The sequence below is a fragment of the Euphorbia lathyris genome, chromosome 9 (genome assembly GCF_963576675.1).
Source record: "Euphorbia lathyris chromosome 9, ddEupLath1.1, whole genome shotgun sequence".
Lineage (NCBI taxonomy): Eukaryota > Viridiplantae > Streptophyta > Magnoliopsida > Malpighiales > Euphorbiaceae > Euphorbia > Euphorbia lathyris.
The window spans coordinates 49958071-49985206 of NC_088918.1; the positions used below are offsets into that span (position 1 = coordinate 49958071).

The following is a 27136-nucleotide window of genomic DNA, read 5'->3' on the forward strand; positions in this document are numbered from 1 at the left end:
ACGACCTCAATTGGCATCGGGCGTGAAATAGAAAGATCATAATCAATACTTAGGAGTCCCCAATTTATCCAAATATCATTTAATTACAATTGCAATACCAAAGTTCTAACCATAATGCTAACAATAAGCAGCCAACTTCCAAACCTCGCCTAATCGGTCGGTAACCTTCTCTATATCTTGTACTGTCTCACCTAACAACATTAAAACATTTAAAAACATGAGACAAAAATCTCAGTAAGAAACTATCAACTATAAAAACCAACTTTACTTAACATAGCTACATATATACAAACTTAGTGACTAGGATGACATCACCTTCATAATTAATGTTGGCTATAACGCATTCACAGTCACTTAATTTAATGTCAGATAATGGGCAATAAATGAGTCTAGTACAGACTTTTCGAATTCTGATCTTTAAAATGTTGACCTTTCATCTGCCCCAATCTCTCATATAAAAAGAGATCAAATCTTCTCTTCTTCTCTTTACACTTAAACAATTCTACTCTCTCTCTCTCTCTCTAAATTTCTAAAGAACAAATTCTTCATCATTCTAAGTTCTTCATAAAATCGTTTGAAAAACAATGTGAAACAAAGAACACTCCTCCAACAATCCTAAAGATGTTTCTTCATCATTTAGTGAGGATAATCTTGAGATTCTTCTTCAAGTTCAAATCATCAAACCATCCATCGGGAACAATGCAGAAAATTCCCAGAAAAATCAAAGGCCAAACACCTTAGTCACCTTTTCAACAGTCTATCTTGAACTACATAAAGTGAAGAACCCTGTGATTCATATATCACAATATTTTTCTACTACCTTCTTAAGGAGTGCTGAGCCATTCTGTAGTTGGATATCTCAGCAACAATGGGATAAATTATTTGCTCTTCCGAGCATAGTCTACCCAAATCTGGTACGAGAATTTTATATGAATATTCGAGTTGCTGAAGACGACTGCGATTATCTCATCACCGTAGTCAACAAAAAGCATATAATCATAACTCCAAAGTTTCTCGCCGAACTTTTGGATCTGAAGAATGAAGGCTCTGAACTTCGAAACAATGGCGATGAGAAAAACATTAAAGTCTTTCCAGAAGACTTCTGCAAACCAAGGGGATATATTGGTGAGCTCTATGCCGCCTTCATGACTCAACCCTATCGACAAGCTTACTATCTTATAACAAATTATATGTTCCCTAAAAAGAGCTCTGTCAACTTAGTGTCTAAATTTGAGCAGTGCATCATCTGGCACATAATTGAGAACAAGCCTATGAATCTCTCTATCTTCTTGGTTAGTGCGGTCCAAAGGCGTTATGTGCAGTACGTCCATGGAGCTCTCATCACTGCAATCCTCAGATGCTACAAGATCAAATTTTGTGAAAAGGAGTCGGTCACTAGGAGTGAAATAACTGTAGACGGGCTAAACAGTTTGGCACACAGCAAGGTACAAGAACTTGACGAAGGAGTTCCAAAAGAAGAAGATTCGGATGTACAACAGTAGAAGGGAAAAAGGAGGAATGCAAAGCCTCTGAGCAAAAGTCAGCCAAAACCTTCAAATCTCCAAAGCCTTCCAAGAGAACCGGCTCTGAATTTTCATCTGACGAACATCCCCTCACCAAACACACTACAATCAGGCTAAAGTCCCTCAGTGATGCCCCTCTGAAAATTGTTGAAGCAACTCCAGCATCCTCTGGGCACAAAGAAAATGGGAAGAAAATTGATGAAACCCCTGTTAAGGAACAAATGCACCCAGAAGAGGCTACAACTCTGAAAAAAGTGCTCGAATTGAGCAAGGTTGATCTTTCCTCTGTTTTTATTTATGACGCCTCTGGGCCAAACGACCAGCTCAATTGGGTTGACAACATATGCCTTTCATAATTGCATATGGTACATTCACAATTGCATAAGGTACCTCGATTTTACAGCATAAGGCAAGCAACTCCTCCTCCGATCAAGACTCTGAACTTGATCCTTATTCTATAGAAATTCCTTTCCTATCATTCTAGGATGATGATAATCCAACTGCTGAGTCATTTAAGGAAAATCAAGCCTCTATTCCTAACTCTCGGGAACAAGCCAAATCTGTTTCTGAACCCAACTTCGGCATAAATCCTCAAAATCGTGCCTCTGCTCAAAATATCTCCCATTTCTCAAAGAAAGCTTATGATAAGAATAAGGCTCTTGTGTCTGGTTTGGATACATATGCTAAGAATTGTCTACACTCCTCATCCAAACAAATAGAACAGGGAAAGATATCAGCCTCTGAGACGGGTTCAGATCAAATCCAGATCCCACCAACTGCTGCCACCATCCAACAGTTAGCCAAATCACCTTCATTTCTAAATGCCACCTCTGAAGGGAACAAGCTATTGAAAGCTGCATATGCTCTGGTCATAGATATGGCTAAGTCTCACACTTCTGCCTCCACAAGCTCTGCTCCTGTTGTGTGAAATCCAGTCAATGAGACAATACAGTTGTTGAATGAGATGTCCAGCATCAAATCTCTCCTCAACACCATAATTGCTTTGATCTCCCAACAAGGCTCTAATAACTTTGTTGATCGAATGTCAGCCATTCAACTCTTGATGATTCAGCACATTAATCTTCTTGAAGCAAAGATTCAAGCTCTCCCAACAAATGTGCCATCTGTTGAAGACATCTCTGAAAGACTATCTTCTCCATTACAATAGATGAACTCTGAGCTCATTAAGGTCCAGCAGACAATTGCTTCAGCCCCAACTATTGTTGTTGATCAACTTACGGAATCCATACGACTCATGACAATTAACAAAACTGCCATGGAAACTTTGGACCAGAACACCTCTGCCATTTACCAACAAAATGCTGATACTCTCCGGCAGATGCAGACTCTGGACAATCGTTAGAGGAATCCGGACCGTGCTCTCCCAAACATGCACCAACGGTATCCAAAGCTTTTCAATTCATTATAAGCAGCATATGTAACTCCGGTGCTGTTTCTCCGGAGCAAATGCGCACTGGTCCTTCTATATTCAATGTTTTGACTCAAAGCTCTCAAAAGCTTCAGACCTCTACTAAGCAGCTTACCTCTCGAAGTGTCGGTACTCATGCCTCCCCTTCTGTTTCTCTTCCCATCTCTGATGCTGGCAAAAATGGGGAGAAACTGAGGAAGAACGGAAAGCAAAACATGATAAGGTTGCCACCTCTAGACAAGATCCAGTATTAAGTCAGCAACATCCACCCAGACATAAAAAAAATCTAACAATGTTCAAGTCAATAGTAAACCTAAACATTAAACCTTATTAGATATGGACTTGTATGATTGTTTTGTGTTTAATTTGCTTATAAACTAGTAAGTCTTATTCTCTATGTATGACGAGTTAATTATATATTCTCTTTTATCTTTTCCTATATAGCCTCTATATGTTTAGTGCTTCTGATTATTATCTCTTACTTTGATCTTACATAATCAACACTTAACCTTAATATAAATCAAGGAAAAACATTCTAAGCATTGAACAAATATAGATATTCAGTTATATGCTCTCATACTTAAGTACATTAAATCTCCAAGATTTATTTATCTAGAACTCTGATAGATCCTCAACAATTCAAATGATCTGATAATGTATGCTTTGATACATGAACAAATCTAAGGATGCTACAACTAAACCTTGAGTATCATTATGGTATACCCTTGATATATATGTCATCTTGACTAATATGCTTCGCACTCTGATTTTAATTTTTACTATTCAACTTAAAATGTCTAACATTCTTTCTTTCTTAAGTAAAATTATCTTCAGTAGTTCAACCCTTATGGGGGAGAATCCAGAAGCAATGTAACTATTATGGGGGAGTTTGACACTCTATTCTTATCCTCTAAATTTTTGCCAACATCAAAATGGGGAAGTTTGTTGAAACACATTTCCACATTAATTTTGATTATCACAAAAAATATTAAAGGAAATTAATATACCCATAATAAGTAACACTTTAAAATTAAATATTGATTTATTTAGACTAATGTGTTTATTGAGTATTTTGGTTAAACTAAAATATAAGATTAAAAAAAATAGACAAAGGCCTTAGAAGATGGATCAAGGCCCGTGAATCAACTTGAGCCTCATAGCAAGAAGGATCCTGAATCACCATGCCATGTCTTGAGATAAGAATCACTCGGAGGACAGTAGAACAAGGCGCAAGAGACAAGATCAGACTTTGACTTTGTACGATTGACATTGTATAACTAAATGAGGAAAGATTCAGATGCCCCAGACGGTGTGTCTCTTGGTCAACTTCAAAACTTTGCCTAATTTGGTTAGACAAACAAACTGCCTCTCTCAAAGATCAGAAGTGTGGCACCTCGGACAAAATAGCAGAAAAGAGAAAGAAGATCATTGTCTTAGGACACTAGGCTCTGAGGATGAAAGGAACAGAAGAGTCATTTCCCTCTAACGGTTATTTCGAAATTCGAATTAGCCAGCCTTCAAGATGTCACTATAAAAGCCCCATCACTTGCTACATTTGTGGCAGACCAAAAAAACGCTGATATTTAAGAGAATCTCTATTGAAGTCCCAAAAGCAAAGCAAAAATCATATACACACTTATTGTATTTATTTGTGTAAAAAGTTCTAATATCACACATTGTGTTCTGTGATTAGGACAAAAAATTATCAATTGCTTAGATTGTTGAGAAGCTCTTCTGTTTGCTTGGGTTATAAGTAGACATGAAAAGAGGAGAATAGATAGCTGAGTGTGGAGTGTAAAGGAAGGTACTTTACAGAACCTATGTATTTATTGTAAGGGTTTGTGCTCTACCTGTGAAAGAGTTCGCTAGTGGATTAAAGCTCAGAGGATGATACTCTGGGGACTAGACGTAAGCAAGAGGCCGAACCAGGATAAATCATTGCGTAACAATTTTGTTAACCCTTTACTTCTGATTCAACTATATTGCTTGCTTTTGTGTGTGTAAATTATATATCTTGTGGTTCTGATTAACATACTCAATAGCATACTTAATTAAGCCACACATAGGCTGCACCCAGTTACATAGCCTAAGTGTACAACTCCAGAAGAGGAATCAATCTTAACTTCTATTCAAAACAGCAAAGTATGTTTGCCTCTGATTCTCAGTGGCCCGTGTTGTAAAAGTAATTGTGAGAATATTTTATAAAGCTTTAAATTTGCATATAGTTCCATTCACCCACCTGGAACTAGATTCTATCTCACAATGGACCAACAATTATGCCCTGATAAGTAGTTTAGTTGTCTGATCATCAGTCCACTTTAGATCAAGAAATAAATAAACTGTACAGAGAATGAACACCACTATATCTCTAGTTTATGATATATATATGCAATTGGTAAGAGATACTGAGAGATCATCTACATGGTTTTATGTGTCTTCTAAAGACGGCTGAAATAATTCGTATCAGCTAGGGGCCATAATGGTTTACTAGAACCCACTTATGGTCATTGGTCTTTAGGCCTATGTCTGGTTAAGGACGGGCCCTTAGGATCGTGCAAACACAACTCGTGGAATTGAATAAATGTATAATCATAAATACATGTTATGTATTTAATCGGAATGGAATAAGTTAATTAATTAACAAAAGGATTAATTGATTATTTGTTATATAACAAGTTAATCAATTTGATATTTAATTTGGTTATGGTTAATTAATTAAATTTTCAAATGTAATTAATTAATTAAATGATTAATTAGATTACATAGGATAAATTATTAATTGAACCATAATGCAATTTAATTCATTAGAGCCTTAATTATATTTGTGGGGTAATTGAATTAGGCCTAATTGATCCTAATTGAATTAAATATAATCTGTAGGGTTATATCTATGATTAGGGATCAAGAAGGGGCTAGTTAGATATTAACCACTAAACTTAAACCTAATTGGTACATGTATATAATGCTTAGGTTAAAACAATTAATTAACCTAACCTCAATTATTGAGAATTTCATCCCCCTCACTCTCCCTTACTGCGTTCTTCATGTTCTAGACATTTTGTATCGATTACGGCTAGCATCGGTTCAATTCCTAAACGGTTGGTGCATTAAAATTTGGAGATTCACTCGACTTGTGGATTACTGCAGTCGTCTCTAGAAGAGACATATCCTGTGAGTTTCTAATCTCTGTTTTAAGTTTTGTTTTGAGGTTCATCCAGTGGCAATCTAACACGATCTTAACTGGATTATAGAAAATTTTAACGGTAGCATTCCGCTGCGCTTCGTTGATTTTCGATGATTAATCCCCAACAGGTCATATTGATATAACCCGGGTTAAAAATCTGGATTCTCATATCGAGCGAATACGTCTACCAGATGGACCTGTTACTCGAGCATGTGCTAAGCAGTTTGAAGAGGAGCTCCAAATATATGTGGTGCAAATGTTAGATATATCGGACCAAATTGACACAGGTGGAATTCAAGAAGCTATAACTTGTTCATATCTCTCGGGTTATTCGGAAAGCGGACACATCAAAGAAACCGAACATGGACTAAACAAAACAAGCGGTGAAATTGAGTCAAAAATCACAATAAGATTTTTAACCATTGGGATTTATGGGGAAAATAAAATCAATTCAATATGAATTGATTTAATTTTTTTTCAATGGTCAAAATTACAAATTTCAAAAAACCATGTGAACCTAATCAATTCCATGAGAATTGAGTCTTGTTTTCCCGTTTGCATTATTGTCAAATTATGTGGATTAATTTTCTTTGTCTTAATGGTTGACTAAATAAAGTACTTAAATGCCCTTGTATTATTGTTGTTATCAAAGATATGTAAGAGCAACTCAAGTCATTGTTTGAATTTGCTTTACCTTTTAAGGGTGAGCTTTTTCATATGTAAGACACAAGTTTGATATTAATAAAAATATTACTCTTAAGAGTTTGTAAGTGGTTTCTCTTGTGTTCTTTGGGGCAGTACTTTGAACAGTTCGGGATTAAATCTTTAATTCTTGGAGACTGGGATTGGGTCTTTACAACCTAGGTTTGTAAGGGTTCTTTTCTGTCCGACCCTGATTCATTAGCTTTCTTAGGGATCAAATCTAGTTGTCGGGTTTTCGAGGCATTGTTCCTCATAGGTTCGCATCAGTTTGGTATCAGAACCGAGCTCTAACTTTTCAGGTTTTATCTATTAATAATATTCTTGACTATTTTATTTTAATTTTTTCTTTTCTATTTTTTCTGTTAAAAGTAAAAAAAAGGTTATTGTCTCAGTTTAAAAAAAACAAAAATTTGTTAGTGAAAAAAAAAGAAAAAAAATCAAAGATTTGTCCAGTACGTGAAGTGAAGGATAAACTTATATAATATATTTATACATATACATTTTTTTCATATCACAAAAAAAAGAAAAAAAAAATCAAGCTGCAGTTCCATTTTCTCTTATTCAAAAAAAAAAAAATCTTACACCATTAATATTTCGGCCGGTTTGGTAGAACCATAATTCACAAAATTAATTTCAATTTTGTACTCCATGATTTTTTATTGATTATTTTCTAACGTCCACATTATATTTTGGTCATCGATTTGCTTATCTGCGTTCCGTTCATTGTTTAATGTCTTGCTTCTTAGGTTGTAAGGTTGAATTTTGATTTTTGACTGGGGTTTTAAAACTGAATTTGTTTTACTGAGTTCTTTAAAGAACACTATAAGAGAAATCGAGCGGTAAAAGGCAGAGCGGTGAGCATATTAGAGAGAATAGCCAAAAATTTGAGTGAAAACACCGAGTGAATCGTGAGTTTTGTTTAAATTTGATTTATTATTATTTTTTTTTCGTATAATAATGGCGGGAGATCAGATATTAACCATGTTAACCCGATTGATGGAACGTATGGACGCCATGGAGGAAAATCATCGAGTTGCTCTAGAAGCAAATCGAGTTGGTGGGGGGAAACCGGCGTGATAATGAAGAAAGGCGGAATAGACAACGGGATGACAATGCTAGAGACGATAGAGGTCTTGGAAATGTAAAATTGATAATTCCCTTGTTCAATGGTAAAAGCGATCTTGAAGCTTACCTAGAATGAGAGAAAAAAATTGAACTCATATTCGATTGTCACAATTATTCAGAGGAGAAGAAGGTGAGAGAAGCAGTAATTGAGTTCACGGATTATGCATTAGTCTGGTGGGATCAACTTGTCACCACGAGAACCAGATGTAGAGAGCCGCAAGTTGACACGTGGGATGAAATGAAAACTGTTATGAGAAAGCGATTTGTCCCCATTGACTACTATGAAGGTTTATATATAAAATTGCAAGTCCTTCAACAAGGTTCAAAGAGTGTAGAGGCATATTTCAAGGAGATGGAGATAGCAATGTTAAGAGCCGATGTCGTTGAAGATCGAAGAGATACTAAGTCTCGGTTTTTAGCTGGTCTTAATTGGGACATAGCTAATATTGTCGAGTTGCAACACTGTGTAGACGTGGAAGACATGGTACATGCAGCAAAGATAGTAGAACGACAACTCAAGGAGAGAAAGTATGACAAATCCTACATAGGAGGTTCATCATCTTCTAACTCTAATTAGAAGAACCGGTGGGGTAACCAAGAGAAAGGAAGCAGATTTCCTTCAAAGTTTGACAATGCCAAACACAAGTCAGACTCGGTTGACAAAAATAAGCAGAAGGGAGAAGAGAAACCGAGACCAAGCAAACTTCAGTGTTTCAAATGTTTGGGATTCGGTCACATAGCATTTGAATGCACAAATAGACGAGCCATGATCATGAGGGGCGGAGAAGTAGTCACTAACACTGAAAGTGATTGTGATGAGGCCGAAGAAGAAGACGAAGACTCTGAGGAGGCAAAATGCTTCACTAGAGCCGAACGAGGGGAGTCGTTAGTCGTCCTACGACTATTGAATTCTCAAATGAAGATTGCCGAGGACAAGATACAACGGGAAAACATCTTCCACACTCGATGTCTCATGCAAGGCAAGGTATGTAATGTGATTATTGATCGTGGTAGTTGTGCTAATGTAGCTAGTCCCACCTTAGTAGAGAAGCTAGGGTTACCAGTCACAAAGCACTCGCGCCCTTATAAATTGCAATGGTTAAATGATTGTGGGGAGATTAAGGTAAATAGACAAGTCTTAGTGTCCCTCAAAATTGGGCAATACAAGGATGAAATACTGTGTGATGTCGTACCCATACAAGCTGGTCATATTTTATTGGGTAGACCATGGCAGTTTGATAGAGATGTTATGCATTTAGGGAGAAAGAACCGTTACAGTTTTGAACATGTTGGTAAAAAAAATTGTTTTAGCTCCCTTAACGCCTACAGAGGTCTATGAAGACCAAATTAAGCTTAGAAATCATAGTGCGGTTGTTTCTAATAAAACTCATGTATCATCTGATTATAACCGAGAGTCGAGAGAAAAGCATTGTGAGAAGAGTGATGAAAATGAGGATTTGGTGAGAGAAAAGCAAAATTAAAAAAAAATGAGAGAATTGATAATGATGTGGCCAAAGAGCGAGATAGTCGAGGTAAAAGTAATTCTGAAATTACAAAAGGAGAGGGGCCACATGCAAAAGGAGAGTCAAGAGAGAATAACAGTGTGGGGCAGGGTAAGGCTAATTTCTTTGCGAGGTCAGCGAGGTTAAGTATGCTCTTTCTGTAAATAAACCTGTCTTATTACTTGTTTATAGAGAAGCATATGTAAGTCAAGCTGATAATGTCCTGCCTAGTTCTTGTATTTCTCTTTTGCAAGAATATCAAGATGTCATGCCAAAGGAATTTCCTGAAGGATTACCACCTATTCGGGGCATCGAACATCAGATCGACCTAGTACCTGGGGCAGTCATTCCTAACCGTCCAGCATATCGGTGTAATCCTAAGGAAACGAAGGAGTTACACTAACAAGTGGAGGAGTTACTTGCTAAAGGGTACGTGAGGGAGTCGATGAGCCCATGTGCCGTACATGTGCTTCTTGTTCCTAAAAAAGATGGAAGATGGAGAATGTGTGTTGATTGTCGAGCCGTCAATAACATTACGGTAAAATATCGTCACCATATTCCTAGGTTAGATGATATGTTGAATGAATTACATGGAGCTATTGTGTTTAGTAAAATAGATTTGAAAAGTGGATACCATCAAATTAGGATGAAAGAAGTGGATGAATGGAAAACCGCATTTAAAACTAAACACGTATTGTATGAATGGCTCGTTATGCCTTTTGGTCTAACCAATGCACCGTCAAATTTTATGCGCTTAATGAATCATGTGTTGCGTGCATTTATAGGCAAGTTTGTGGTGGTCTACTTTGATGACATATTGGTATATAGTAGGTCTTTAAAAGAGCATTTAGGTCACTTAAGGAGTGTCTTTGATGTACTTAGAAAAGAACAATTATATGCTAACTTGTCTAAATGTTCCTTTTGCACAGACCACATTATTTTCCTTGGTTATGTTGTGTCTGCTAAAGGAATTAAAGTAGATGAGGAAAAGGTTAAGGCAATCCGTGATTGGCCTACACCTAATAGTGTGTCTGAGGTGTGAAGCTTCCATGGCTTAACATCATTCTACAGACGATTTGTGAGGGACTTTAGCACTTTAGCTGCTCCCCTTACTGAGGTGATTAAAAAGACCGTAGGATTTTCATGGGGAATAGAACAGGAGAATGATTTTAATATGTTGAAGGATAAATTATGTTCTGCTCATGTACTTGCATTACCTAACTTTGAGAAAGCATTTGAGATTGAATGTGATGCCTCTGGCATATGTATTGGTGCTGTTTTGATGCAGGATAAACGAGCAATTGCCTTCTTCAGTGAGAAGTTGAGTGGGGCTTCACTTAATTACCCCACCTATGACAAAGAGTTATACGCTCTAGTGAGGGCGTTAGAAACATGGCAGCATTACCTTTGGCCTAAGGAGTTTGTTATTCATTCTGATCATAAGTCCCTAAAACACGTCAAGGGACAAGGTAAGTTGGATAAACAACATTCCCGGTGGATGGAGTTCATTGAGACTTTTCCATATACTATTCAATACAAGCAAGGTAAAGAAAATGTGGTGGCTGATGCACTATCGTGCATGTATATTCTTTTAAGTTCCTTGAATACTAAGCTCTTGGGATTTACACATCTTAAGGAGTTGTATAAAGGTGATGTTGATTTTGGTGATATGTACCTTGCATACGGTAAGTTTGCGGTGGACAAATTCTATTTACTTGATGGATTTTCCGTGAAAATAGACTATGTGCGCCACAATGTTCATATCGAGAATTGCTTGTCTAGGAAGCCCACGATGGTGGACTGATGGGAAATTTTGGGGTTCGTAATGTTGGAAATTAGGCTAAGGTATAGCAGCGGAAATATAAAATTTTTAACCTATTTCCATTAACCCTAGGATCCGTTAATCATTATTTCATATAAAGATGGATAAGAAGAATTACCTTTTGATGATCAATCTACCGTTGTTAATGAAGTGCCCACAACTCTTCTCCGAGTTCCCAAGCACGAAATAAAACACGGGAAGATTAAGTTAGAATCAACCGTTGAATAGCAACCAAAGTAGATTGCCTCTAATTAATCAACACAAGATCAAAGATAAAAGAAATAGATGAAATCAATTGATCGGAAGGAAGCCATGGAAAATCTCGTCCTCGAACTGGGGGTGTCGAAATTCTCTCTCCCGATTGCACTGAGTATTTCGAAAATCACAGTAGGGATTTGGCTAGTAGTTTTCGAAAATCCCATAGAGGGTTTATTTATAATCTCTTGTATCTAATCCCTAGTTAGATAGAATTAGGTTACTGAATAGGAATTCAATTCGGAATAGAATTCCTAATTATTATCTCATTATATATCTAATATATTAAAGATAATAATAATAACGTTATTGGATAATAATAAGAGTATTATAATCTAATTAAAACTCCTAACTTATTTATCTCTTAATTAATTTAATTCATAATCCTAATCTAATTAGAATTAATAAAATCAAATTAATTATTCATGTATTTTGACTACATGAATTTCGACCCCCTTATGGTCCATGGGCCTTATTGGGCTCAATTGGGCTTCCATCAATTAATTAACATATATCTCTCTTTTAGGTTCCAAGTCTTATGTGTGACCCATTAGGTTCTTATTGCTTCTAGCCGTATGCAACGTTATTAAATAATTTTCAAAGAATTATATTTAATCTTTGCATAACGGAATGATGTACAGAGTATGTGATTAGCAAGTCCGTAATCATTCCCCCAGAGCCATAAGAAGACAGGTTGATTATGTCGTTAACCTTTCCGTATTAGTTACAGTATAATTCGATCCTTTATCAACTACATCCTTGAACTGAATCTTATGACTATGGATGATGTCAAGTCACATATAGCGAGACGTTCGTTTTACTTGTACAGGCCGAGTCAACTCAAATAGATAGGTTAAATGAAATCTGTATTTCAAGTCTTAAGCTATCACCTTGCAAGGATTTAGTGTCGAGTCTTCCATAAGCGATCCTTGGATGTATCTCCCATTTATCGGGAGTGATAAATGCTCAATCCAATATATAACGATCCCGCAATCACTTCATGTGATACCCAACGTCTACTGTTCACACCCCAGAGTCATCTCTGTTAAGGATCGTGTTACACTAGAGTCAAAGCGTCACATTCCGTAATCCAGAATACCAATTAATATTCCTTTGATTCTGAGGATTAGTTATACCTATTAATACCAATGAGATGAACAGGTGACAAGGATGAATCTATCCATCCTGTTATCTCAAATCGGATCGCCAATCCTAATGAACTACTTTTCATCGGATCCATGTAACTGTCCAGATATCTGTATATATGAAGCTTGTGAGATCAGCTTTCTGTCAGACAGAAGACATTGTTACATGCAAGTCTCAACAGTGATATATCAATCCTAAACATATCACTTGACTTGGGGTGGTTTTAAGTTTATTAGTTTATCATAAAGTTTAGTCTCACTTCATGCTTGTATGAACACTTTATGATCACTTTAAACAAACTTACGGATTTCCTTTTATTAGACTTTATTTAGTGCTTAAAAGGGATTGCCTTTATATAGTTATAAAACATATATCTCATTAAAACAAATGATATAAAGAATACTTCATTTACATTAAGTTTGTATCCTAGAACAATTGTCTATAGGACACTAAACCCCAACACGTAAGACTTTAGATATTTTGCATGAACATTTCTTTTGGCCAAAGATGCGTAGGGATGTCAACAGACTGTGTTCTAGGTGCATCGCTTGTAAAAAGGCTAAGTCTAAGGTTTTGTCCCAAGGTCTCTATACCCCGTTACTCGTGCCTACGGAACCCTGGGTAGATATTTCTATGGACTTTATTGTTGGGTTACCTAGGACAAATAAAGGTCGTGATTCCATTTTTGTTATGGTTGATAGGTTTAGCAAAATGGCACATTTGATTGCATGCAGTAAAACCGATGATGCTACCAATGTTGCTGACCTTTTCTTTCGAGAGGTCGTAAAGTTGCATGGAATACCAAAAACTATATTATCCGACAGAGATGCTAAATTTTTAAGTCATTTTTGGCATGTTTGGTGGAGTCGATTGGTGATGCTCGTAAAATATATAGCAGTAAATAGGACAAGTGTATCCTATCGCAACAAGTAATACAGTGCTTAAGCACGAGATCGAACTACAAGGACTACTATCCCAATTTGTTGATTTCAATGGGTAATATGTTTATTCAGCTGGTTGAAGAGCAATTTTATGCTTTAAACTAATAAAATAAACTCCTATCCTAAGAAAGCAATAAACAGAACTAGCCGCAGGGTGGATTGTGGTCAATGATAGTTGCAATCCAGGTAGGGGAATCCATTGATTAATCCCTACGAATTTGGTAAAAGGGGTTCAGGTTTAAGCTTTATAAAGATTGAAGGTAATCGCCCTAGGTGAAAGACTAATATGATCAGTATTGTCTTTCCTATTCACATGCATTCGGGTGACGGCTTGATTAGGCATATACCCTAGGTCATGCAAAGCATTAGGTTTATTGACAATTAAGGCTAAAGCCGTAGCCCAGCCACAAAGCCTCATTCCTAGAGGTCTCTAGCGAAGTCAGATTTATGCAAATTCGGTAAAGATGATTCCATGGTCAAGAATCGATCTATCTAATATCTAGCTCATGTCAGGGTTACAGGCATTAGGCGCAATATATACATAAACGCGCTAGTTGAGCATTATCAATGCTCATTCTAGCAATTAATCCTGTTCCTAACATCATCTAGGCATAAAGCATACATAATCCAATCAATTCAATAAGCAATTCTTAAACCCTAAACCCTACCATTCATAGCATCTTAATCAATCTCATCCCCATCCTAGATTGGATGGGAATTAGTTCATAGACAAACTAATCAGAATAAACATGTTATAGGGGATAAATGTAGACATTCTTGAATAAATGTAAAGAAGATTAAGGGTAAAGAAATTCTAAACCCGTTTGTCTGATTACAAGGTAAACAAGGTAGATCCTCCACCCTTTGAGCAGTTCTTCGAAAATACACCTAGGCTACGAGTGTGAAATTAAAACTCTACTTTGGTGTCTGCTCTCGAAATAATGAAAAACAAAAAGAACGACCCCCACTTTGTATGTTAAGCTGCCTATTTATAGCGATAGGCAGCAAACCTAGGTCTTAGAGGGGTAAAAATGGCATTTCCCACGTATTACACGCCTCTAATTGGGCTAAAATTCGAGATTCCAGCTGGGGAGAGGCATTTTTGTGCCTCTCCCGCTTCGTCTCGTTGAGACAGAGGCTGTCTCGCCGAGACAAGTGGCCTTCTCGTTGAGACAGTCTAGTGTCTCGACGAGACAGGCTCCCAAATGGGGTAATTCCCGGTTTTTCTTCACTTTGGTCCCTGGGCTTCCGAAATCCGCTCTAATGGTTCCTTATGAATCCCAAAAGTGCTCCAACGGTCCCTGAATTGTCCGGAATCGCCCCAAAAGGTTCGGGTCTGGTTTGGGAAAACTCAAATACGCCTTCAAACACCTGAAAACACAGAAAGTGCCATAAATACACGAGAGGACTTATTTCTACTAAAAGAGAAGAAAATGAATATAAAACTTAAAGAAGACGAAGCGAAACTGAACCAGAAACGGTCTAAAAACCCTATACAAATGGGAGCTATCAATTGGGTACTAAGCTTTTGTATTCTACTGCTTGTCATCCTTAAATGGATGGACAAACCGAGGTCATTAATTGAACTCTTGGACAAATTTTGCGTACTGTGGTTGGGAAAAATCTTAAGAATTGGGAAGAGTGTTTACCTATGGTAGAATTTGCATATAATCGCAGTATTCACTCATCTACTTTGTTTTCACCATTTGAAGTTGTTTATGGTCTTAACCCTCGTACTCCTATGGATTTACTACCTTTACTTATGGATGCCACGTCTAGTACAGATGGCGTTAAGAAAGCAGAATTAGTGCAATCCATTCATGAGAAGGTTCACAAGCACATTGAAGAAAAAAATAGACGGGTTGCTTTTAAAGTAAACCAACATCGTAAACGGGTTGTGTTTGCACCTGGTGATTTGGTGTGCGTGCATTTTCGAAAAAAGAGATTTCTAAGACTTCGTAAAAATAAGCTTCAACCTCGAGGCGATGGTCCTTTTCGAGTTTTAGAGCGTGTTAATGACAACGCTTACAAAATTGTGAGTATAATGTATCTGCTACTTTTAATGTTACTGATTTATCTTTTTATGATGCAGATTCTGATTCGAGGTCGAATCCTTCTGAGGAGGGAGGGAATGATATAACCCGTGTTGAAAATCTGGATTCTCATATGGAGCGAATACGTCTACCAGATGGATCTGTTACTCGAGCACGTGCTAAGCAGTTTGAAGATGAGCTCCAAACATATGTGGTGCAAATGTTAGATATATCAGACCAAATTGACGCAGGTGGAATTCAAGAAGCTATAACTTTTTCATATCTCTCGGGTTATTCGAAAAGCGAACACATCAAAGAAACCGAACATGGACTAAACAAAACAAGTGGTGAAATTGAGTCAAAAATCACCATATGAATTTTAACCATTTGGATTTATGGGAAAAATAAAATTCAATATGAATTGATTTAATTTTTTTTTCAATGGTCAAAATTACAACTTCCAAAAAACCATGTGAACCTAATCAATTTCATGAGAATTGAGTCTTGTTTTCTCATTTGCATTATTGTCAAATTATGTGCATTGATTTTCTTTTCTTAATGGTTGACTAAATAAAGTACTTAAATGCTCTTGTATTATTGTTGTTATCAAAGATATGTAAGGGCAATTCAAGTCATTGTTTGTATTTGCTTTACCTATTTAAGGGTGAGCTTTTTCATATGTAAGACACAAGTTTGATATTAATAAAAATATTACTCTTAAGAGTTTGTAAATGGTTTCTCTTGTGTTCTTTGGGGCAGTACTTTGAACAGTTCGGGATTAAATCCTTAATTGTTGGAGACTGGGATTGGGTCTTTACAACCTAAGTAGGTAAGGGTTCTTTTTTGCCCGACCCTGATTCGTTAGCTTTCCTAGGGATCAAATCTAGTTGTCGGGTTTTCGAGGCACTGTTTCTCGTGGGTTCGCATCACATATGGAGGGTTCCAAGTGGCCAAGATTTATGGTGAATATATGCCCAAAGGGGTGGCCAATGATATGCTTAAAATGACCTTTGTTCCAGGTCTAGGGCTTGGTAAAGATCAGTAAGGAGTTACCTTGTTTAACATCGATGTCGATCAACGTCATCGCCATGGTTTGGGTATAAATCAGGGAATGTGACGAAGCCTCTTAAAGGGAACAATGGGAAGACTCTAGTCCGTCCATTCATCAAAGAATGAGCTTGTGCTTATTTGGTAGAAGTGAGGCCTGTGGTGGTTAATGTAGAGGAGTTCCCTAGTTTTGAAATTTTCAACGATGTTGTAGATTTCTCGAAAAGTGAATGTAACATCCATAAAATTTATAGAGTGACTTTAAAAACTAAACTTTATAATATATATATTATAGTTATAGTAATATAAAATAAAATTATTAATTTTTTATCTGTATCCGTTAACTATAATTAACATATTACTAGTTTTTGGCCCGTGCGATGCACAGATTCATCTTAACATATAAATATTAAGAAAATATAATCTAATAATTACAATTAATGATATAAAGGTGATATATAAATGAAATATTATTATTTTATTTACACATTTACTTTAAATAATCTTTTTATAGATAAATATAATAATATAATTAAAATTAATATATTATATATTATATTATATTTTTTATCCGAGTTTTTTGTTCGGAACAACTAGCCGGACACTCCCAAAGAAAGTCTATTTGTTCATTAGAAAGAAGCGGTGCAAAAAAAGAGGAAGTGACACCTTGGCTTCATCGTTACTTTTTTATATTATATATAGATATGCAGAGAATTAGAAAGATTTTAGGGATTAATTTAAATTCTGTAAAACTCTTAGATATAGTACGGATAAAATAATCTTTTATAGATAAATATAATAATATAATTAAAATTAATATATTATATATTATATTTTTTATCAGTAAAAAAGGAGGAAATGACACCTCAGCTCCATCATTACTGTTTTATATTATAGGGTAATTAATTTATTAGTCCCTGTTATCTTGCATTTTCATATAGTTTTTAATATATTTTAATTATAATAATCATACATTTTAAGATAGTTTTTAATATTTTATAATTGTTTTATGTTTAGTTTTGTGTTTCAATAACTAATGCTTGTTCCATATGTTTTTAGGTATTATTTGGGAAAAAAATGCAATTAAGGAATCATTACTCAAGTAAATAAAGTTGCAAAGTTAGAACTCCCTCTAGTTGGTGACCTTGTAGCAGTTGAAGAATGAAGAATCATGACTCTTTAAATAAATCTTTATAGTCATAAATTCCTCCAAAACTATCCAAGGAATGTTATGACTATTTTAATACTATTTAAAGAGTTTTTTGAATGCTCAAGAAGGAGTTACACTACTTAATGCTCTCTTTAATTCTATGAAAGTTAAAAAGTTACAAAGAAGAATTCAACTCTCTATTAATCTTCTTTTTAACTACATCAAAGTTAGGGAGTTAGAGCAAAGAATTCAATCCTCCATTAATCTTCTCTTTAATGGCATTAAAGTTGGATGTTACAAGGAATGCATGAAGCATGTGCAACTATAAATACCTACATTGTGAAGCATGAAAGGAGACGTGGAACAGACTTCAACACAGAGCTGGAACACATCTGTTAATTTCCTATTATAGTCTTCTTTTGGTTCCTTTTTCTCTTTCTTGTAAACACATTCTAGTTTTTATTTCAAAGTTTATTCTCACTTCATCTTTTCTTCTCTTTACTTTAGTTATGTTTTCTATTAGTTTGTTTTCTATTAAATTTCTTAGTTTTGTTCCATCTACCATGAACTAACTCCTCCATAGCTAGAGCTATGGCGGATCCTAATCGAAGTAGATGATTTACTTGCAATCCAATTTCAAGTTCATAATTTATTAAATAGAGAATTAAACTATGGAGCTTAATTTCCTAGTTAGATACCTAATCAATATTTAGCTAAATTACAATTAATTATTTTGGTTAACCGACACTAAGATAATTAATGGAAATACATAGTTTAGACCTGTGTCTATGCGGTGCGGTTTTTCAGGGTTTAGTTTCACGACTTAACTTTGGGGTTATTTCAGAGAACTTAATGCTTTCATTATATCTTTATTCTTGACTGGACCAAAGCTAAGGTAATTGTATGTGAAATAGGATTAATCTTGACTGGCCCAAAACTAGGTTAATTACTTTAGGAAATAATCACCGTCTCTAGATTAAAACTTAAGAACTTGGATAGGATTGTTGTGTGGATTATATACATTAGGTTAGGTGAAGCCTTGCTCTAGCACATTTATCATAAGAGTTATAAATATTGTTTTTATTTTCTTTAATTAATTGAGTGCAGTTATTTTTGTTTTTAGTTTAGTAATCATCAAATCCAAAATTTATTGCTTAGATAATAGAAATTCATAAAAATCAATAGCTATAAACACAATCCTTGTGGGAATGATACTCTACTTACTTTATATTACTTGATCAGGATAAGGTGCACTTGCTTTTAGTTTTGCACGATACACATTTCGTCCATCAAGTTTTTGGCGCCGTTGCCGGGGATTGTTTGTTTTATAATTTTGATTAAATTGAATTCTATTAATTTAAGTTTTTTTTTATTTTTTTATTTTTTTGTTTATGCTCACTAGAAGTAATAGTTTGCTTCATTCATTTAAATTTGATCCTGAAATTAAACGTTATTGTCGTAGGATTTGAGCGGAACAAAGAAGGGAGAAAATGGTAGAACCACCGCCATCAATCATGGAGTTGCTCACACCTAATTGGTCTGAAAATAATTCAAGCATTGTAGAACCTACTATAGCCGCAAATAATTTTGAGATCAAACCAGCTCTTATCCAACTATTGCAAAGCGCTGGTCAATTTGGTGGTGATCCTAGAGAAGACCCCAACGCCCACTTGACCAGGTTCAATAAGCATTGTTCAATGCTAAAACAGAATGGGGTGTCTCCAGAAGCAATTAAATTAAAATTATTTCCTTTCTCTCTTCGAGATGATGCCGCAGATTGGTTGGATTCTTTAGATACCGGGGTGATCACTACATGGGAAATTTTAGTCAATAAGTTCATGGCTAAATATTTTCCTCCATCTAAAACGGCGATGTATAAAAATGAAATTCACTCTTTTCGCCAATCGCCCAAGGAAAACCTATATGAAGCATGGGAGAGGTTTCGTCGCTTACTTAAGAAGTGCCCACATCATGGATATGCAAAGAGCCTATTGGTAAATAATTTCTATGGAGGGTTGTCCGCTTCTGACCGTGCTACTATTGATTCTGCTGCAGGTGGAAATATTTTGAGGAAATCTGAGGAAGCATACAATCTCATAGAAGAGCTAGTGGAGAGGTGTTCCCATTGGAATGAAGATAGAAACTTGGAAAGAAGAGCAAGTGTACACTTGGTTGAGTCATAGTCCAACTCTAGCATTGATGAATTAAACAAAAAGATGGACTTGTTAATGGCCAACCTAGCCCAACCACCAACATGTGAACTATGTGGATTGAGTGGACATAAAAGTGGGGAATGTTTATTTAGTAACCCATTCACAGGAGAAACACTTAATTATGTGGGGAATTATAATAGACAAAATAACTATAACAACCCTTGGAGAAGTCACCCGCATTTTCATGGTCCAATCCTAACAGTGCTTTAAATCCTATTCCACAAAGGCCACCACAACCATAACCACCACCCGGTTTTCATAACCAAGAAAGGAAAAATAATGAGGATGATAACTCCACTATCATGTCAATGTTGAAGCACATCAATTCACGCTTTGATAGTTTCGAGGAATGGAGACGGAATCAAGATGTCTTTACTAAAGGGCTAGAAACCAACATCAACCGACTAACCAAAGAAGTATCTGAGCGTCCTAGAGGTTCTCTACCTAGCAATACTGAATCTAATCCTCGTGAATATGTTAAAGCCATCGTGTTGAGAAGTGGAAAGGAAGTTCAAATCACCCCCGAGAAAAAGACGGAAGAAGTGCCAATCGAGGTAAGTAATTCTAACCCTTCTCCTAAGTTATTTGCTGACCCCAATGTTCAACCTTATAAAACTAAAATTCCTTTTCCTCAAAGGTTGAATAAAGAAAAACAAGAAAAACACTTCTCCAAATTTCTTGATATCTTTAAAAAATTACACATAAACATTCCATTTGCCGAAGCTCTTGAGCAAATGCCTGCTTATGCGAAATTTCTTAAAGATATCCTTTCTAAAAAGAGAAAATTTGAGGATAATGAAACTGTCAAATTAACAGAGGGGTGCTCAGCAATTTTGTTAAATAAATTACCACCAAAGCTTAAAGATCTGGGAAGCTTTTCTATCCCGTGTACTATAGGTGGTATAACTTTTAAAAGGGCTCTATGTGATCTAGGTGCTAGTATAAATTTAATGCCTACTTTTAGACAACTAGGCCTTGGGGAACCAAAACCCACTAGAGTTTCTTTACAATTAGCTGATCGCTCTCTAGCTTTCCCAAAAGGATTGGTAGAAGACGTATTGGTCAAGGTGGACAAATTCATCTTCCCTGCTGATTTTATTATACTTGATATGGAAGAAGATGAACGAGTCCCTATTATTTTGGGCCGCCCTTTTCTAGCAACCGGGAGAACACTTATTGATGTGCAACAAGGAAAATTAATCCTCCGGTTGCAAGATGAGGAGGTCACATTTAATGTATTTGATTCTCTTAAATATCCATCTGACAATTTTGAACATTGTAAATTTCTTGATATTACTAATAAGGTTGTGGAGGATGTTTTTCAGGATCATTTATATGAAGATCCATTAGAAACAGTTGTGATAAATGGTTTAGGCATAAACCAGGATGAAATAATAGTAGACACAGAGGTGAAGTTAACAACTGAGGAATTACATGAGGGAGTACAAGATTGCTTCTGGACTCGAGATTATGAAAAGATAGAAAGGAAGAATATTCCTAAACCAAAATCATCATTTGAGGAGCCTCCTCAATTGGATTTTAAACCATTACCTTCGAATTTAAAATATGTATTCTTGGGAAAAGATTCAACCTTACCTGTAATTATTTCTTCCTTTTTGACAGGTGAGATGGAGGCAAAATTGTTGCAAGTTCTAAAGGACCACAAGAAGGCATTCGGATGGACATTGGCAGATATCGAGGGCATTAGTCCCTCGATTTGTACTCACAAGATCTTCATGGAAGATGAAATAAAACCAACTGCCCAACCACAAAGGAGATTAAACCCAAGTATGAAAGAAGTCGTCAAGAAAGAGATCCTTAAAATTTTAGATGCGGGTATTATTTTTCCTATCTCTGACAGTAAGTGGGTAAGTCCCGTACAAGTGGTTCCAAAGAAAGGAGGAACAACCGTTCAAGTGAATGAAAAGAATGAACTCATTCCGGTTAGAAAGGTAACCGGGTGGCGTATGTGTATTGATTACCGGAAATTAAATAATGCCACCCGGAAGGATCACTTTCCCTTACCTTTTATTGATCAAATGCTTGAACGTTTAGCAGGACATGAGTACTTATGTAATTTGGATGGTTTCTCAGGTTATATGCAAATTCCAGTTGCACTAGAAGATCAAGAGAAGACCACATTTACATGTCCATTCGGTACTTTTGCTTATAGGAGAATGCCTTTTGGGTTATGTAATGCACCGACTACGTTCCAAAGGTGTATGATGGCAATCTTCAGCGACATGATAGAGGACTCTATGGAGGTATTTATGGATGATTTCTCTGTTTTTGGTAAGACTTTCGATCTTTGCCTTCATAACTTAGCAAAAGTCCTTCAAAGATGCATTGACACTCACCTAGTGCTTAATTGGGAAAAATGTCAGTTTATGGTAAAAGAGTCAATAGTCTTAGGCCATAAAGTGTCAAACAAGGGCATAGAAGTAGATCCAGCCAAGGTAGAGGTAATTGAGAAGTTGCCTCCACCAAATTCTGTAAAGGCCGTGAGGAGCTTTTTAGGTCATGCAGGTTTTTATAGGCGTTTCATTAAAGACTTTTCAAAGATAGCTAAACCTTTGACCCAATTATTGCTCAAACATGCAAATTTTAATCTCTCTCAAGATTGTATGGAGGCTTTTAGAGCTTTAAAAGAAAATTTGATTAAAGCCCCCATCATAGTTAGTCCAGACTGGACTTTGCCCTTCGAACTCATGTGTGATGCTAGTGATATAGCGGTAGGAGCATGTTTAGGACAAAGGAAAAACAAAATTTTTCAACCCATTTACTATGCTAGTCGGACTCTCAATGAAACACAACAACATTACACTACTATAGAGAAAGAGATGCTAGCCATAGTTTTTGCTCTTGATAAATTTAGATCTTATCTTGTGCTTTCTAAAGTAATTGTTTACACTTACCACTCTGCTCTCAAGTATCTGCTAGCTAAACAGGATGCAAAACCGAGGCTAATTAGATGGATATTATTGCTATAAGAATTTGATCTAGAAATACGTGATACTAAAGGAGTAGCAAATATGGTAGCTGACCACTTATCTCGATTAGAGTTTGAGCCAAAGGAGAATTTTCTGACTAAAGAAATTCAAGAACAATTTCCGGATGAGTCACTCTTCTCTATTTCCTCACCTCCATGGTATGCTGACTTTGCCAATTTCTTAGCAGGTAATATCATTCCATCCGGTTTCTCCTATCAACAAAAGCGTAAGTTCTTTTCTGATGTTAAACACTACTTATGGGAAGAGCCTTATTTGTTTCGGATTTGTGGAGATGGAATAATTAGGCGATGTGTACCCGAGGAAGAGGTGAAACCTATACTTGAACTTTGTCATACTCGTGATCCTGGCGGTCACCATGGCCCTAACCGAACGGCCGCCAAAATTCTTCAGTGTGGTTTTTATTGGCCTACTGTTTATAAAGATGCTTTTGAATTTGTTAAATCATGTGATAAATGCCAAAGAACCGGGAATATCTCAAGAAGATATGAAATGCCCCTCACTAATATTCTTGTTTGTGAAATTTTTGATGTTTGGGGCATCGACTTCATGGGACCATTCCCTAGTTCATTTGGTAACCAATATATACTTGTTGCTGTTGACTATGTTTCTAAATAGGTTGAAGCAATCGCCTCACCCACTAATGATGCTCGGGTGGTTACTAAATTTCTTAAGAAAAATATTTTTACTCGTTTTGGTACACCTAGAGCCATCATTAGTGATGGGGGTTCTCACTTTTGTAATAAGCTTTTCGAGCAATTGTTAGGGAAATACGGAGTCAAACATAAAGTTACAACCCCGTATCATCCTCAAACAAGTGGCCAAGTAGAGATATCAAACCGTGAATTAAAAAACATTCTTGAAAAAACAGTAAATTCATCTAGAAAAGATTGGTCCCTTAAACTTGACGATGCATTGTGGGCCTATAGGACGGCTTTCAAAACCCCTATTGGTATGTCACCATATCGTCTTGTTTTCGGGAAGGCTTGTCATTTACCGGTTGAATTGGAACATAAGTCTTATTGGGCGCTTAAATTTCTAAACTTTAATCTATCTTCTACAGGTCCTCAAAGATTAATGCAACTTAATGAGCTCGATGAGTTCCGTCTCACGGCCTATGAGAATGCAAAGTTATATAAGGAAAAGACGAAGAGATGGCATGACAAATATCTCCTCCAAACGACTTTTAATGTGGGAGATAAGGTGTTACTTTATAATTCACGTCTGAGACTCTTCCCGGGAAAATTAAAATCTAGATGGTATGGACCATACACGGTAATTGATGTGTTTCCTTCTGGAGTTTTAGAAGTTCAAAAGGACGAGGAACCACCGTTTAAAGTAAATGGCCAAAGAGCAAAGCATTATGAAGGTGGAGAGATTGGGCTTCAAAAGTTAACACTTTACATGCCCGACCCACCACCAAGAATAGAATCATCACATTCAGAGAGTTCACTAAGGAGTTAAAAGACTCCACGCTCCGTCTAGCTTTAAAGACGTTAAACTTAAGCGCTAATGGGAGACAACCCGAGTTTTTATTTTTTATTTTTTTTCTTTTCTTAATTTCTCTTTTATTTACAATATTTTTTTAACGTAAGTTTTATTTTTTTTATTTTTTGCAGGTAAACTAAAAAAAAGAAAAAGAAAAAAAAACAGAAACAAATTGGCCCAACAGTTAAAGTGAAAGATCCCATCTCCTCTACCACCTTTGGTTTAAGGGAGTTTTTCTTTAACCCTTTTACTTTTTCACTTTACCTTTTATCGTATTTTTGGGAGTAAATGCATGCTCTAAAGTGTGAGGAAGGGTAAAAAGGGTTTTATCTATCTTAGTTTAAGTTTTTATTATTTATTGTTTATGTTTGTGTTTATTGTTTTTTTTAGGATAATTTCATTTAGTTGCATGCTTCCTTACATGTTAAAATCATTGTCTTTGCTTTTCAAGGATTTGAGATGGACTTAGGAAGAAAACTCGTAAACAATTGACCCTTAATAGGATGAAACTTCACCATGGCAGTCATAAATTTTGAAATTACATTTTTTTTAGAATTACGAAACTGAGGAACTTTAGATTAAAATGGGAGTTCCGGAGACTACACTTGTGGACTGAAAATAAGCATTGAACTTGTCATTTGGTTAAACTTTTTGGTACAAATATTAACCCGAACATATGTGAGATTTTGAGACCAAATATTTGAGCATTTTATTACACATTGCTCGGTTTATTTTTTTTTTTCTTGAGTGTGCTCATACTTGCTATTGTCTATAGAATTTGCATCAAATGCTAGTCGAAACCTTGTGCATTGGCGTGATCAAGGCAATTAAGTGTAGCCCTTTGTTAATGTTAAAACTTATTTTTTCTTGTTTAAACCCAAAACCCTTTTACATCGTGTTTAGTTAAGCCCCGTTGAAGTCTACGTATACCACTTTCTTTGTTTCACCACATTACAAACCCCTAACGTCTTAAATACCCTTTTCTCACCCGTGAATTTACAATTATTGTGCACAAATAGGAATGTTTTAGGGAGCTCAAGATTTGTGGAAAATAGGAAGCCGAGAATTATTTTTGCTACTTTATGTGCTTTTGCAAAGAAAAAAAAAAGAAGAAAAAAAAGAAAGAAAAAAAAAGAGAAAAAAGCATTGGTTTTAGTCATTTAGTTCGAGGTGGAGATTCATGCACAATCGATCTAAAAAAATGCATTTGAAGCAAGGAATTGTAATATGTAATAATAAGATAAGAACAAGGATAAACGAGTGAATACTCAACATTATTGGTTGCAGTCTTGGTGATAGAAGTGAGTAAAAAGAAAAAAAAAGAGCGATTCTCATATGCTTGCTTATGAAACTCTTGCTTCTGGCCTTGTTCTGGAATTAATACCTAATAAAGAAGAAAAAAAGGAAAAATTGTTTTCTCATCAGTAGCACATGTTATGTTTATCGGCTAATCTTTGAAGAGCTTCGAGTCTTATTGTATCTATTTTGCACAACTAGTTGTTTATTCACTTTCCACATATTTTCCTTATCCAAACCTGTCCCTAAACCAACATTACAACCCGTAAAAGACCTTGGGATCTTGTTTCTGACTAGATAAGCATAATGGTAACGACTGGATGACAATGCAAATTCACCGTAGCCAAAGCTAGTATAGGGCTTGAGAGACAAAATTTACACCCAAACACTTGAGTGAAATGAGTGACCACTAGTGAGGTACCAAAATAGTTTGCCTTTTGATTTTGTGATATGATTGAAGATACGTCTGCTTGTGTTGGTTTGCGGAGAAACGATTAGAATCTTTTAGCGTCCAAACCTTTTGTTTTTCATCCAAACTTGTGAAATTGAGATCTATGAATGCAAGTGAAGTAAATCGTATTATTGTGTGAATTACTTATAGTGAGTATTCTAGAGTTTGTTTTGAGTCTAAGGCTTGCTTGAGGACAAGCAAAGTTCAAAGTGTGAGGAAGTTGTTATCTTGCATTTTCATATAGTTTTTAATATATTTTAATTATAATAATCATACATTTTAAGATAGTTTTTAATATTTTATAATTGTTTTATGTTTAGTTTTGTGTTTCAAGAACTAATGCTTGTTCCATATGTTTTTAGGTATTATTTGGGAAAAAAATGCAATTAAGGAATCATTACTCAAGTAAATAAAGTTGCAAAGTTAGAACTCCCTCTAGTTGGTGACCTTGTAGCAGTTGAAGAATGAAGAATCATGACTCTTTAAATAAATCTTTATAGTCATAAATTCCTCCAAAACTATCCAATGAATGTTATGACTATTTTAATACTATTTAAAGAGTCTTTTGAATGCTCAAGAAGGAGTTACACTACTTAATGCTCTCTTTAATTCTATGAAAGTTAAAAAGTTACAAAGAAGAATTCAACTCTCCATTAATCTTCTTTTTAACTACATCAAAGTTAGGGAGTTAGAGCAAAGAATTCAATCCTCCATTAATCTTCTCTTTAATGGCATTAAAGTTGGAAGTTACAAGGAATGCATGAAGCATGTGCAACTATAAATACCTACATTGTGAAGCATGAAAGGAGACGTGGAACAGA

The 27136-nt window shown here is 35.7% G+C and overlaps 1 protein-coding gene and 1 non-coding gene across 2 annotated transcripts; one reads left to right on the top strand and one right to left on the bottom strand.

Annotated features, from left to right (window-relative positions):
- Positions 1–19731: 19731 nt before the first annotated feature.
- On the bottom strand, positions 19732–19837 carry LOC136207785 (small nucleolar RNA R71). Its single transcript, XR_010676911.1, has one exon. It is a non-coding gene; the product is annotated as a small nucleolar RNA R71 (small nucleolar RNA).
- Positions 19838–20374: 537 nt separating this feature from the next.
- Positions 20375–24544, top strand: LOC136207371 (uncharacterized). Its single transcript, XM_065998636.1, is given in 3 exon segments — positions 20375–22484; positions 22599–23305; positions 23603–24544. Coding segments are annotated over 3 exon segments (3759 nt in total).
- Positions 24545–27136: the final 2592 nt, after the last annotated feature.